The sequence below is a fragment of the Chlamydotis macqueenii genome, chromosome 1, assembly GCF_036417535.1.
Source record: "Chlamydotis macqueenii isolate bChlMac1 chromosome 1, bChlMac1.mat, whole genome shotgun sequence".
Classification (NCBI taxonomy): Eukaryota; Metazoa; Chordata; class Aves; order Otidiformes; family Otididae; genus Chlamydotis; species Chlamydotis macqueenii.
In genome coordinates, this window is record NC_141556.1 from 189,679,472 (window position 1) to 189,694,567 (window position 15,096).

A 15,096-nucleotide genomic window follows, 5' to 3' on the forward strand; every position below is an offset into this window, starting at 1 on the left:
TCTGTGATAAATCACCATTTTCAGGAATGCCCAGCACCATAGCTGAGAAAATGCTGACATTAAGGGCCAGATATTTGCTTTGTAAAGCTGCCTTTCTGAGAGCACAGTGATCACAGAACTGAGACCCTCACACATTGACCTCAGGGTTTTTGTTGTAATTTTTAAACTGTAAGCAGAACGTGTGGCAGTGTCACAGTGGAGAAAGCGTTGGCAGCATGATAGAGGGGAATCTTTGGTTTATGAAAACACACAACACAGACTTTGTATTTCAGGAGGTGTTGGTAACTGCCTGTACGGAACATCAGCACTTCATAATGGCATAGGAAATGTTGACAATTCTCCTAGCAAGTCACTGTTAAGTGAACATTGTTGCTCTTGCTGGATGAAGTCAGCAGTAAGTCTATGGGAAGAAGAAATGTTATCCTATCTTTTTGTGAAACTCGGAAGTATTTTGGAGAAAGTTCTGTAATCTGGTCTGACTGCCCTGAGCTATATCCTGTGTATCTTCACAGACTTTCCCCTCCTACTCCTTTCATCTGACCTCAGACAACTAGTTTCAATGCCTTCAAGAGACCTTTGTGGTTTTTTCCTTTCCTTGTGATGTCGGCATTACTTGTTCCTCCTGGTGGCCTTGCACAAACCAGCAGACTATTTTACTCAAACCACTTTGTGGTATTCTCAGAGGCAGAATACACTTTGTATTTCAAAGGAAACAATCAGGGAAAACGATCAAGTGACATTATTAACTGTCTGTTCTCAAGAATTCCATAGCAATTGACTGGGATCCTGGGATATCTTCCAGAGAAAATGTACTGGGAAGCAATCTCCAGCCTCTTTCAGGCCTACCAGGAGAGATACTAAGTGAAATATTTCAGAGTCAGCATCAGCTCGTTCTGTCAATCATCTGAGCCACAGCAATGGAGGTCTCAGTTTTGACTTACTCCTCCCCAAGTCACCTCTGTGAGCAATGCTGTGGAGACCATTGACCTAAGGATTTAGGGTAGCAGTGTCCCACACCTATTACACTGAAGGGGCCTGAACAACAAGTCTCCAGGCTGATTTCTTTACCCTGGCCATTGCCAATGTCTGGTCTGAACAGGACACGCTACGTTCATGTAGTTCAGCTCTCGGTCTGGTTTTGACTATGAGGACGGTGCTAACCGCAAGGGGGCACTTGGCATTTAGACAAATGCAGGGAACCTTTCTGCACCGGTACTGAAGCCCTTGCAGGATCTAGTGTATATATATTGAGTGCATATTGTCTGTAGAAATATGCTATGCTAAATAATATTTATGTGTCTTTTTTTCAGTAATATGTGACTAGTGAGTTTATTGATATCAACATAAAATCAAATTCCATTACAGTGAAACTAAAGATGTAGTATTGCTTTTGGTGAGTTTAAAATGATATGTTGAAAGATTCAGCTAAATCAGCTGATGAACAACATCAGCTCCTAGTGTTGGAGGGAAGGGAGTTTATTTTCTAAACAAAACTTCATTTGATTTAAAATGTCAAGTAGAATGGATTGCAAAGGCTTCTTGTGTTGTTTTTTTTTGTCTACACTGACAGATGTATTGCTTCTGTTCTAACTCATGGAGAAAAGTTAAAGAGGATTAAAGCTGAAGCAAATTGCAAGGATCAACAGTCTGCATGAGCTCTTATGAAAGCAAGTTTGAGCCTCTTGATGATGTCATGAATTTGTCACCTTGTCTGTTGTGAAATGATTGATAGAAATTATCACCTCTGTTGCCACTGGTAGCAGGGCAAGGAAAAATGCAGAATGAGAGCAACTTATGTGGGTGGCCTTAAAATTCAGCTGCAGTATCATTCAGTAATTTCATTTTCTGGCAAATGTTAAGCCAAATATGTAACTTCAGTCGAATGAAAAGGAAATTGTGTGAAAAAAAGGACAACTGGAGAATTGGTGTTCCCTTTGTGAAACTCTGGGCTTTGGTCAGTGCTGGACACAGAACTTAATGTATCATTGCTCTGAGAGTGAATCTTGCTAAGCCCTGCAAAATTCCATCACATAAAGAAAGTATTCATTTAAAATCTCAGTGTGTCTTTTAGCTTACCAGCTTGCTCAGAGTGGCTTGACATGGACGACTTATTGAAAACTAAGGATCTTAAATTCAGGTTAAATCCTTTAGTCAGCTTATGTCTCCTTTTCAGGAATACATTGTCCAGCCATTCAAGGCTTAGTAGAAGAACCTGTAATAAATCTAACTTTAAGAAACCCCCACATTTCAATATTCAGTTAAATAATTTCTAAAAAGCTTTTTCAGAATTTATCTTCCTGATTCATCCTGAAGTTTTGTTGGCAATTTCTCCTTCTAGGGGAGTGCTGCATACCTGGGAGGCTCTTTTTGGTTCTCTTGAGCTCTCACTGGTCCTTGCTTTGTTTTCAGGCTTTTCAGTGTTCCAAGAACGCTGCCACAAGTCAGTGTTACTATGTGCTTTAAACTCTATTTTCTGTGAGCTTTTGCTTTTGTATTGTTTTACTGTATTTAGCACTAAGCTGCTCATACAACCATAAACATCAAGAATTGAATCTATTTCAGTGAGATTTCTTTCTGCTTACTTCCCACAGAATTCAGGAAAGGCAAATCCAGCCCTTAATGATTTGGCTGAGTTCATATGCTGGTGTTTCTGACTTCTTGATCTTTATTGTTGTGCTGCAGCTAACAACTTCAGTTATATAAGGTCTCAGCTAGTTCTTCAATTACTGCCTTGAAAGTAGGGACAGGCGGTAGCTTACAACTAGTCCTGGCTAAAGTGGGTCTCTAGAACCTCTTTGAAGTCTTACCATTTAAATTTTTCTTGTGTCTGTTTTTGAAATTGCATTCCATAGTGTTTGGGGACTTGGAGAAGTCTTTTAGTTGAGTAGGAACATCTATGTTGCTAGATTCCCATAAGAACTTCAGTATTGCCATACTGAGCTCTGCATCATCAATTAGGTGTGTGGACACAGGAACAGAAGTCAGAAAGCTGAGTTAGGTGGCTAAGTTTCCTAGGTATTAACTGGGAGAAAGAGAGATAGATTGAGATTCACAACAGAATGTGTAGTAACTAATAGGAAGTTGGTAAGAAATGCCCAAGAATTGTGTCTGAAATCCTGCCTCCTTTCCAGAAGTAGGCATGACCTTGCAGCCTTTCTCACTTGTTCCTTCTCCATGCATGTAAATTTTGCATTTCTGACTGATTAACAGCCTGCCTTCAAAAATTATCTCAGCACTAGTTAAGTATGATAGCAGGAGCACTCTCAGGATATGAGATACGAGAATTCAAGCTCTTAGGGTGGCAAAGGACTAAAATGTAACTCATATAATTTCTAACATTTTTAGGCTGTTAGACAGAAGAGGATTCCTTCCTCATGTAATGTAGGTGGAACATGCTTCTCAGGTTGTGCCCCATCAGGGAGATGACCACAAGGAATCTTTGCTTTCAGACTTCATAAAGGCTTTCAGCAGCAAACTAAGCAGCTTGATTAAGCTTGTGCTTATGGGCAACCACAATAGCAACAGCTCAGATGCCTACCTAACTTATATGACAAAACCAGATGTGAAGAATATAAGACATTACATAGATCGCTTTATTACCATTAGGATTTGAAATTCTGCCTGAAGTGCAATTTAGACTCTAGTCCCTTTTTGACTTTGGGCTTCACTTCCCAGTCTGTAAATTTGGAATAATTTATAACTTTCTTATTTTACAGAAGAATTGCAAGCATAGGTAGATTACAAATTATGAAGCACTCAGATACCATAGGGATGGTAACTGTATACTTTAGTCACATTATTAACCTATTTCTGTCTGCTTGCTTATCAGAAGCAGTGTAGCTTGCGGTTGGATATCATCCTTGCTCCAGAGCTGAATGAATGCCCAGGTATCTGCACTGGACCAGCTGCATTGGCAGCAAAAAATAGTGCTTTGGAAAAGATTAAATGAAAAAAGGTCTAGAAGTAGTCTAGTTTACGGGTGAAAGAACTCAAAGAAATCTGAAGAGTACCATCACTGAGGAGACAGCAAATTGCTCTGCTGTGACTAACAGCTACAACACCAAGTCTTGCTGTCTTACATAACACTGATGGACAGTCTAGTGAGGAAATAAATAGTGGGCTGTGGATTTACACAGAACAAATCTGGAGAGCAGCATGAACTTCTGTATTTACTGTATTTAAGCTTAGTGTGGTGGTACAAAATATGTTGTAGGTGGTACAAAATATGTTGTACAAAATATCCTGTCACATAGTTGTAGTCTTTAATATGCAGTCGGGTCAAGAAGGCAAAAAAAAATAGTTTCCTAGCTTGAGAGTGCTGAGGCCTTCTCTATTTGTCTTGTTTAATTCTGTACAGACACCAATTTTGTAATGAAGTAGCACATGACCCTAGTGGAATTTAGCCAAATCTTCCCTCTAATCTGCAGCTTACTTTTTCTCCTTCAATTGGCCAACTTTGACTATATTGACTGTAGGAGACTTCTGTATTAGGACAAAGATTTAATCTGCCTCCAAGATACTTCTGCTTTAATTAGGAATTAAACAAAATGAAACGAAACAAAAACCCAATTTTTTTTCATGTCTCCAGTGTGTCTGTTATAAGAGATTAAACTTAGAAACATTTCAGTCATGTGCGAAACATATTTGAAAGATATAGCTCTTCTGTATCTCTTTGGTTTTTTTGAATGGTGGGAGGGGTTATTATCTCTTGGAAACATGTTTTAAAAGTATTGTGCTTTTCACAGTGGTCCTGCAATATCTTGATTTTAACAGAAATCATTCCTAGGGAAATCTCAGTAACAGCCAGAAAAGTTTTTGTGAAAAATAACATTTGGAGCCGAATAAATAATATGTTATACAGAAAATTATGAAAAAAAAAGAAAAGATGCAGTGATCTGCAGATGCTAGAAAGGAGAAGACTAGAGATTTCAAATAGGCAGATGTAAAAGGCAAATGTGTATGTTTGGTGGCTATTTGTTAGAAACCATTCGTAGGAATATCATTTTACACATCCAGAAAATAGAACGGCTTGATGATGTCCAAAGTCAAGGATATAAGTTATGAACCTGAGATGAAAAAGCTCTAAAAGAGTGACATAATCTTTTGTGTAATGACAAATTACATTTTCAAGTTCTCTCTGCAACAGACCAAAGAGACTGTGCTAGGCTGAATGGATGCCCAAAAAAGTGGAAAGAGAACTCATCTAACCAAGGTACTGACTGAGAGATGGAAGGCACAGTTGTAACAATAAAATGAAGGTCATAGAATCACAGAATGGTTGAGGTTGGAAGTTGTCGTGTCCAAAACCCTTGCTCAAGCAGGGACACCTACAGCCAGTTGCCCAGGATCATGTCTAGATGTTTTTTTAATATCTCTAAGAAGGGAGACTCCACAACCTCTGTTTGCAACCTATTCCAGTGCTCAATCACTCTCACAGTAAAACAGTGTTTCCTGAAGTTCAGAGGGAACCTCCTGTGTTTCAGCTTGTGCCCATTGGCTCATGTCCTGTCACTGGGCACCACTGAAAAGAGCCTGGATCTGTCCTCTTTGCACCCTCCCTCCAAGTAATTATATACATCAATAAGATTCTCCCTCAGCCTTCTCTTCTCTAGGCTGAACAGTCCCAGCTCTCTTAGCCTTTTCTCACAGGACAGGTGATCCAATCCCTTAATCATCCTTGTGGCCCTTCATTGAAGGCCCTTCAGTTGGCAGGAAAGATTAAAACAGAGATAGATGTGGTACGTAGCAGATGTGCAAGACTTTTACATTCATGTTGTTTGTTCTTTCTTCATCATCTGTTTGGATTAATTCATTGAATCATAGAATAGTTTAGGTTGGAAGGGACCTTTAAAGATCATCTTGAGGATGGTTAGGAAAATTAATTTTAATCACAATAATATTGGGAAATAATATTGAAATATAGATTGAAACAATATGGCTTAAATATTAGGATGCCAATATTTTCTTTTCTATGTGTAGATGTCTACCTCTTGGCTAAATCTTTAATTCCTACTGCAGGCAGTGCAGGTCTAATTAATATGGTCAGCTGAGTATAGATAGTTGTATCTAGATGTATCTAAGTAGGCATTTCAGTGGAATAGTTGCATAAACGAAGAGTCTTGCAGATGTTTCAGTGCAGAGTAGCCCACTGCTGCTCCAGAAGGACATGTGTCTCCTGTAACCTATGTGATATCTGCCACATGTGAATATCTTGGACATTCTAGGGCATCTCAGATGGCAACTAAACTGAGCTCTTTATCTGCTCAGCTGAATGAATCTCTGCACATCATTGATTGTATTGACTGTGACTCTTAGTAGGAGCTTAGTTCATATATGGACACTCAAAAGTAGATATCCTCACCTCAGACTGAATCCCGTCCATACAGCCAAATATAGATATGAATATAACATTTGGATGAATTAACTTGGATATAATATTATTAGATTACTTCCAGAAATTGTATCATATATGATACTTGTAAATAAATACTGAAAACCAAGTGCTAGTAATAATGATGAGGCACAGATCTCAGTGAATGTGATAGTTAACACATTTTATCAGATAATAGTGGATAAAAAGGAGGGAATAATGGTTTAGATTTAGAAAATCTAGAAGAACATTTTAGAAGAGTCAGTCATAAAAACTGTCAGATCAAGTGATCATGAATTCATTCATTTTAAATTAAACGTGTATCTGTTGCCTACGTTTTCAGTAAAGGCAGAAACAATAAAATGCAGGACAAAGGAAGAAATAGTTAATGTCAGCAAATGCTTGGAAGAGGAAATTACAATACCTAAATCCTAAGGAAAACTCAAGGAGTTGGATATGCTTAAGTTGAGGGAAATGGGTGATCTGTACCTTAGGATTCTCAAAGAACTGGCTTGCTACATCACTGATCTGATAGCGAGTGGTTTTAATAAAGCTGTGGATGTTGTCATTGAGTGCATTGCAGAAAAGCAAATTCTTTTTTTTTTAAGTTTTAACATAGAGAAAGAGAGGAATAATTGTTGCAAAACCAGACTGAAATACGGATTTATTAAAAGTGGCTCATGGTGGGCAAACCTGTTGACATTCTGTGATGAGACAAGAGATTTGATGTCACAATAAATATAGTAAACTTGTTCACTGTGACCTCTGATAAAGATACTGTGTCACATGGGAAGTGACTGATTAATTTGGAGAAAATGAAGATTAGTAGATTTGTTGAAGGAGTAAAGATCCAGCAAATTGAAGATGAAAGTGGTGACTAGTGAAGGAGGCAGCTGGGAGGTTACAAGCAGAGTTCTTCCAGAACCAGCTATAGCTTATGTGATGGTTTAGCCCAAATCACCACACAGTTTCTCGCTCACCCTCCCCTCCCCAGGGAGATGGGGGAGAGAATTGAGAAGGAAGGGGAACTCATGGGTTGAGATGAAGACAATTTACTAAAATAAAAAGGAAAAACTACAATAATAACAGAATATAAGGATATTAAAAATATACAAAGTGAACAATATATGTTTTCTCACCACCCGATGTCCCAATGACCGATACAGCCCGTCCCGAGCAGTGATCACGGAAACAAAACCAAGCAGCAAGCAAAGGAGCAAAAGGGAGCCAGCAAGGTAGAGGGAACGATGCCAGCAAAACGAGCAGGAAAGATGGATGCCAGGAAGGCAGATACCCACCCTGGCCTGCCCCCACTTATATACTGAGCATGACGTTTATGGCATGGAATACTCTCTTTGGCCAGTTTGGATCAATTATTCTGTCTGTCTTTCTCCCAGCTTCCTGCATCTCCAAATAGCGAGACTTGGAAAGCAGGACGGTGTCCTTGGTCTCATTCACAACAACTCATATCATCAGGGTGTTTATCAACATTGTTCACACATGAAATCCAAAACACACCAGCTACTGAGAAGAAAATTAACTCCATCCCTGCCAAAACCAGGACATCTTAACATTTAGTGTATGATCTTGATACATAAAGTAGAAACAGATTATTGTAGAATCATAGAATAGTTTGGGTTGAAAGGGACCTTTAAAGGTCATCTAGCCCAATCTCCCTGCAAGGAGCAGGGACATCTCCAACCAGATCAGGTTGCTCAGAGCCCCATCCAACCTGGCCTTGAATGTTTCCAGGGATGGGGCATCCACAACTGGTTCCAGTGCTTCACCACCCTGATTGTAAAAAATTTTTTCCTTATATCCAGTCTGAATCTACCACCCTCTATTTTAAAACCATTACACCTCATCCTGTTACAACAGGCCCTGCTAAAAAGTTTCTCCCTGAATGATGATGTCTCCCAGAAATATTATATCTGTCTCCTGGTACCAATTATGTTATATAATAGGGATCTGGCTGTTGTTTAGAAAATAATGACACTGAAGACTAGATTATTAAAAATGAGATTAGAATTTAATAGTGCAAACGAAAGGATTTAGGAAATAGTAAACAAATTCTGTTGTGAATTGAGAGCTGATCACATGGACATAGCTGCAGAGGAGAATCTGGGTATTTTAGCTGATCCCATGTTGACTCTGAGCCATCACCGGGCAGCTGTGAAAAAGGAAAATGCAATCCTAAAAATTCTCTCTGCAGATTAAACAAGTATCACTGACATTGTTCAAAACAGTGAGATGGCTTCTGGAGTACTGCATACTCCAGTACGATTTTGTTCTCCAACCTTAAGAAGACTGAGCTCCAGCCTGGTCTACAAAGGGGTTACTATGATGATTAGATGAAAGGACAGCCTGCTGTGTGAGAAACCATTTTCTAAAGCTCAGCTTATTTATCCTAGTAAAATGAATGCTCAAAGAAAATGTTCCTGTTTTCTGTCTGTGCATGCTGGGGGCAAACACTAGGGAGGAAGAAGAACAGTTATCTTAAAGATCATTTCAATGTAAGAGCCAACAGGTATAAACTGATCTTGAATAATCTGAGGCAAGGAATTTAAATAGTATTAGAGCCTCCCAACAGGAATGTCTCTACTGGATGGAGTGGATCAATTTATGAAGGGGATTATGAGAAGCACTTTCCTGTGTTAGAAGTGGAGGAGGACCTGCTTGGGTGTGCGTTCTATTTCCATTATACAGAAAACACAGAACTGGCCAGTGCCAGTAACCAAAAATGGACTCTACCACTGTTGCATTAGCTCAACCCAGTTGTAGACAAGATAAATTGCTACACATGTAAGACAGATAGTCTACCCACAAAATACTCCTTTCTGGACAAGTTGTTATGGGTTGCTTTTGACATCCCATGTGTCTCTTCTGCCAGTCCAGTGGCTCTCTCAGCAAGTGGTTTGAAAATGGATGTGCAAGTGAGATCTGAAATCTTCCTCCTACTAAAAAAGGAGCCGTCAGAGTAAACTTTGGTTAGAAGTAAGGAGCAATTCTGACTGATCACCACGAGGTGACTTTGCTAACCTATCAAGGAGCAGCAGTATGGAAAACCATATCTGTATCATTTGAACACAGTGGAAATATGTAATGTGTAACTGATAATTGTAGCATTTGGTTAATTGCTTTTCTCTCTGCAGTGTGCCAGCCAGAACCATATAAACAAAAAGTGTACAAGAAACAAATAGAATGGCAAACGTCATAATGCTTGAAGAATAATGACTATGGTGATGATATCTTTATACAAAATGGAAATATTTATAAAACATCATTTTATTTACTATAACCACAGGGTTCCTTAAAGGAGGTTCTTAAACAACTAGAAGAAGAAAAGAAAAGTCTCCAGAATCAGCTAAAAGACTACGAACTTAGACTAGAACAAGAAGCAAAGGTTTGTAATCACTGTATGCCTCCAATCTATAAAAGGCATTATGTTGTCTGACAAACAGACAATGTGTGTGGAACACACAATAAAATAGTTCCACTAAGTATGTCACTGGAAAAAAGCTCTGCTCTGTATTTGTTCCTTCCTATATGATTCAACTTCTGAAATATTTTGCTTAATGGTAGCCAATATCCCTTATTTTAAATGTAGGCTTACCACAAAGCTAATGATGAGCGGCGCATGTACCTCTCAGAGATCTCACAGGTAAGAAAAAAAAACTATGTGACTCAAAAACTTTTCAAAATTATTATGCTTTTTTAATATTGCATCAGCATCTGTTAATGCCATTAGGTCAAAGAATTTTATAACTTCATTTATCTACCAAATCCATTACAAAAGCTGCTTTAAAAAAATTTAACAGCTGGAAAGATTGCTACAATTTATTTATTTTTAAATACTTTTTTGCTTTTATATCAATTGGAGCTTCATTGTTCCCAGGGACTGTCAAAGCGCTCTTAACTGAGAAAGCTGAAGCAATTTTCTGATACTTGCTTGCCCATCCATTAGTCGCAAGAGTGCTATGCTGGTTTAATGTTTCAGTTGAAAAGTACAGAACAGAATTATTAGCAGTAGTGACACCCATCTTAAGTAGCAATTTCTCTTTTTCATATTTGCCCTGTTTTCTTTTAAAAACAAACTAGCCAGCCAGCTCAGAATGAAAATGACAACATACATTTCAATTAAATTTAAAAGGTAAGGGATAAGATACCTTGTTTTTGTGAAATCAGAGGTTAATTTTTTTTTTCTGCAAATTATGTAATACATAAAAGTAGATACCACAAGCTGGAGGAACCTGTAAATGAACCTGTAAAGATTTCTAGTACTTGTTATTCTGAAAGAGCTCTTAATTCCTGAATAATGTAAAAGTAATAGCTTAGTGTGATACTCTAGGAATGACTATCACTGAATCCCTGTCATAGCTAACTGGAGTGAAAGGCTATAATTAGCAGTGTTTCCATGTGTTTGCGCAGTGGGCAACTGATTCTCTTACGTGGTTCATTGCTGCTTTGGGAAATCTGAGAAAATTGCTTAAACTAACTTTCCAGCATGAAGCCAAGAAAAAGCCTAGGAAATGCCTGTGACAGCTGTTAATACTTTTGCATTAACAGCGAAACTGGGACCTGCTGGAGGAAGAATGTTGATTTTATTACTGAACATGCTAGCAAGAGGAGTGCCCATGTTCAGCTGCTAGAAAAGCACTTAAACATGCATGAAACATTATTTGAAGTGAGGTATATGCACTGGCATGTTGCTTAAATGGGGCATTAGGAACTAGGATTTTGTCACCAACGCTCAAAACAGTTGGGGCATTATATTTTCAGTAATCATGATTTCAGAATCATGTCAGAGCAAAATAATAATCTTCAGATTAATCTCCCTATCTTTAGTTGTCTGAATGTCAAAGAGCCAATCTACAGTAGCTGCAGAGAGATCCTCTGTAATCTGTGGAGAGGCATGTTTAAGGTGCAAACCATCACACCTGTTTTAGATCAAGATGAATTTAATTTCCCAGGAACTTACCTGTCTCTCTTCCTAAGCTATAAGCAGAGCCTAGGGGAGTAGCTTAGATTAGACATCTTCCTTTTATGTTGCTAGTCTGAACATGGCAGTCAACCTAATCATGGTTGACTGTTGGTTGCAAAAGAATCAGTGGCTCACCTGCTCCCTTCATGTCCTGTTCTGCTGTGACTTTGATTTGATTGTTACTTTTACGTTCATTTAAAATCTACATATGTATGCTGTCCCTTTTTAGCAGTTCATTTTAACAATAGAGGCAGAAGTAAACTTACATTCAGTCCAGACTCTTTCAGATGTATTAAAATTTCACTGTTCTAGAGTCTGCACAGTAATGTTGGCAGCACTTGAGTTAGAAGGATTTACCCATATACTAACATTTTCCATACATTCCAAAGTAAATATATACTACAGGCTATTGTTATCCTTTGACAACAATACATTCCAGTGACAATCTCTTAGATACGGAAAATGGATATAATGTTTTTTTAGGCCTTTTTTTTCCTCATTATGCTTGTGCTTGCTCACAGTAAAAAAAAAAAAAATAATAGAATGGAAGTTTTTACTGGTAGGTGTTAAAAAAGCCCAGTTGTTTTGGGTTTTTTTTCTGCTTTGATTTGGACTCCTCTTGAAGCCTGCAGCAGAAGCAGAAGAGATAGATTTTTTTATTTACCTTTTTTATTTTAAAGTGCTTTTTTTTTTTTTTACAAAATCTATGTATCTTCCAAGTGCTTTTGTTGTTTGTCTTGTCTGGATCCATAAAGATACAGTCAATTTTAAATGGTAGTTTAACAATAAATTAAAGATTTCACAAACTTGAGAACTCATGCTAGAGGCACCAATGATTTATGGTCTATTCTTGTTTGCTTTTTTTGTTGTGGGTTTTTTTTTTTTTAATCTGAAAAAATGTTGGTTTGGGATTTGGACTGCATAAATCTCAGAGCACTTTCTGGTGGTATTCAGAAATTGGTTTGAGAAGCTGACAAAGAAGAACGATAGCAGATCTTTAAAAGGGCCGTTCTTTCAGGCCAAATTTTTACCACAAACTTTTACTGGCATAGTAGGGTCTGACTTGTGATTGGGATTTCTTTGCAGAAAAACCTTTCAATTATAGATAGGCACAGCTGGAAAACTGCTTGTCCAACTACAGCTCATTTTAGTGGGGATAGGCCTGGAGTAAACTGTACCAGCAAAAACAGTGCTATGGATAATAATCATATATACTGACACTTTATATTCATATTCAATTAAAAAAAAAACAGTGAAGGCAGTCATAGTATTGGTCTTGCCTTGTGTCACAGAATCACATCTACTCAGGAAGATGATAAATTATACTAGCCATCATCTTTAGTACTAGAGTTCCTTGAGTGCAAAAATTTTCTTGCCTTCAAGAAAGTAAATCTGTGCAGATTCTATTCCATTTTTACACTTACACTCTGAAAAGACTCCGCTTTAGTTATAGCTGACTTTGCTATGACTGAGTCAGGAATACTTGCCTAGTGCATTGTATACGTGGAAGCACAGTAGAAAACATTGTCATGTAAGCAGTGAGATATGCTTCTTTTCAGTGCCAGTTTTTTCTTCTCACAAGTGCAAGATGTTTTCACACATGCTATAAAGTATAATCTTGTAACATAATGTAATAATCCAAACTTGAAGCCTTGTTCAGGTAGCCCCAAAATCTAGCTGTAGGCTTTCAAAAAGTCTTCACTGATCTGGTGTAGCCAATATTTCATACGTCTTGATTATCATGTATTTATTACATATTCCTGATGGATCTGTCTAAAGGGGCTGAGAAAAATCCATCCATTTACACTAGACACCCAAGTGCACGCAGCAGCCAGACAAGCCCTAAACTTCCTGTGTTTTCTGTTTTTCTGTCCATGGTGTAGCTGTCCCTCTGAGAGGCAGTTCTAGTAAAGGCAGCTGGATGAGCCAGCAAGTGCTGGCTGAGAAGGGAACCCTGTGAGTTAAGGAACAGAACAACAAACTGATTTAATCCTGCTCAGATTCTGTTAAATGCAACACCAAGGGTAACAACAACAATAGATTTTTTCAGTGTGTACAGTAATGTCTACAGACTTCCAGAGTATGCAAATATTTCCACGCTGTGTTATTTTTTTAAAAAGTAGTTCCTTTTTTAGTTAACAGTTTAATCATTCAGAAATACAACTCAGTCACTATAATGTGTTTTGTTTCCCATTCAGGGAAGTATGTTAAAAATATAATACTGCTTCATTGAAAATGTGGAGTTACAGGCAGTATGACCAAAAATATACTGATTGAAATTACATATTCTCTGATCGTCCAGCTTAATAAATAATGGTATTTTTGCACAGCAAGAGATTTTGACATGTGTTCAATTCCACAAAGCAAGGTGGCATCAGTATAATATGGCATAAAGTACTTTAAGCACATATTGGGTCAAAATCAGTTTGGAAAAAATTTACTTCTTTAACTGTGATTGTGGTTAGAATTTAACTTGTTTTGTAAAAATTTGGCTATTGCAGACCTCAGCTACACTGAAAATTTTTGAAAGGCAAAAAACAGATGCTCTGACAGGCAAGGGAGAAAACCAGATACTGAGGTAAATTTCCTTTATATTCCCTCTGTTTTCTAGTTTATTATTCTAGCTAAGTACTATGTTTTGAATATTGCAACTCTCTGTTCATGCTAAGTATCACTAAGCATAATCCTACTGACAAGGTATTAATCTTAACATCATTTTTTATACTACTTTGATCAGTTTTATTTAATACCAAGTAAGTTGCAATATTGAAAATATGTATATTTTAAGTACCCTTTTTGAAATCTTACAATACTTCTGATGTTCTTCCCTTTCAACTTGTGTTTAGAATTGATTATTTTTTTCTGTATTACTGCAGAGTTGGCAGCAACAAGTATACCCTTTAGTCCATTAAGAGTAATTCAATTAAATGATGCCTTGCTTGGTCCTTTTTAGCCAATAGAGGTTGCAGAGCTTTTTGTGGATGGTAATGTGAGTGATTTTAGATGACAACATAGAAAGGCTTCATTGTTTAAAAGATTTCTATTTAGTTATATGGGTTAGAAATTTAAATTTGAAAAGAATCCACCTGCTCTGAGCTATATAGAAATAAAATAAGTTTCTGATTGTAGTGCTTGTGAGAAAGCTTGAAATTGGAGGAGATTAATTTTGTAACTGAACTGAAAATGTTATGAATATAAAGAACAAAGAATATAGGGAATCACATAAACAGTGTGTTGGACTCAGTATCCTGCCTCCAGTGGCCATAAGTAGATGCCTACAAAACTGTGTAAGCAGGCAGACAAAATATTTGCGTTTGGAACTCTCCCAAATACTTTATATTTGAGACTTCCTGAGCTCGTATGATTTCTGTGTACTTAGTATCTCACAGTAAATACTTTTTCATGAACCCACTTACCCATATTATTGAAATGAGCATACACAATCCATATTGGGAACATCTGAAAATGTAATGAGTAAATTATAAGCATGAAATTGTGTAGACATATTTGCTTACCAGCTTTATCCTTTCAGTTTGTGTAAGCACAAAATCACAAGATTTCATAAATTGGAACAGTGGATCTTCATGCTCCAGGAAAGGATATTAGTAGGATATGAATTAATGTAGTACAACATGAATTAAAGTCTATAACTGAAGTGTCTCAATACAGAAAAGGCACTGTGTGGGTCTGAGGTGCCCCGTGTGTAGCCAGTGTGTTGCTTCTGGCCCCAGTCATGTTTTAACAT

The 15,096-nt window shown here is 37.6% G+C and overlaps 1 protein-coding gene across 3 annotated transcripts in view; it reads left to right on the top strand.

Moving 5' to 3' along the window:
- The window catches only part of CCDC169 (coiled-coil domain containing 169), a 29,853-nt gene that overhangs the window by 10,364 nt on the left and 4,393 nt on the right, over positions 1-15,096 (top strand). For 2 of the 3 annotated variants that reach the window (XM_086742064.1, XM_086742074.1), the window contains exons 5-7: positions 9,675-9,773; positions 9,978-10,031; positions 13,853-13,929. In XM_086742064.1, coding sequence (XP_086598190.1) covers positions 9,675-9,773; positions 9,978-10,031; positions 13,853-13,929 — 230 coding nt within the window. Of the gene's footprint in view, positions 1-9,674; positions 9,774-9,977; positions 10,032-10,468; positions 10,521-13,852; positions 13,930-15,096 lie in introns of those variants that run through there. The other variant, XM_086742083.1, reaches the window with a different exon arrangement.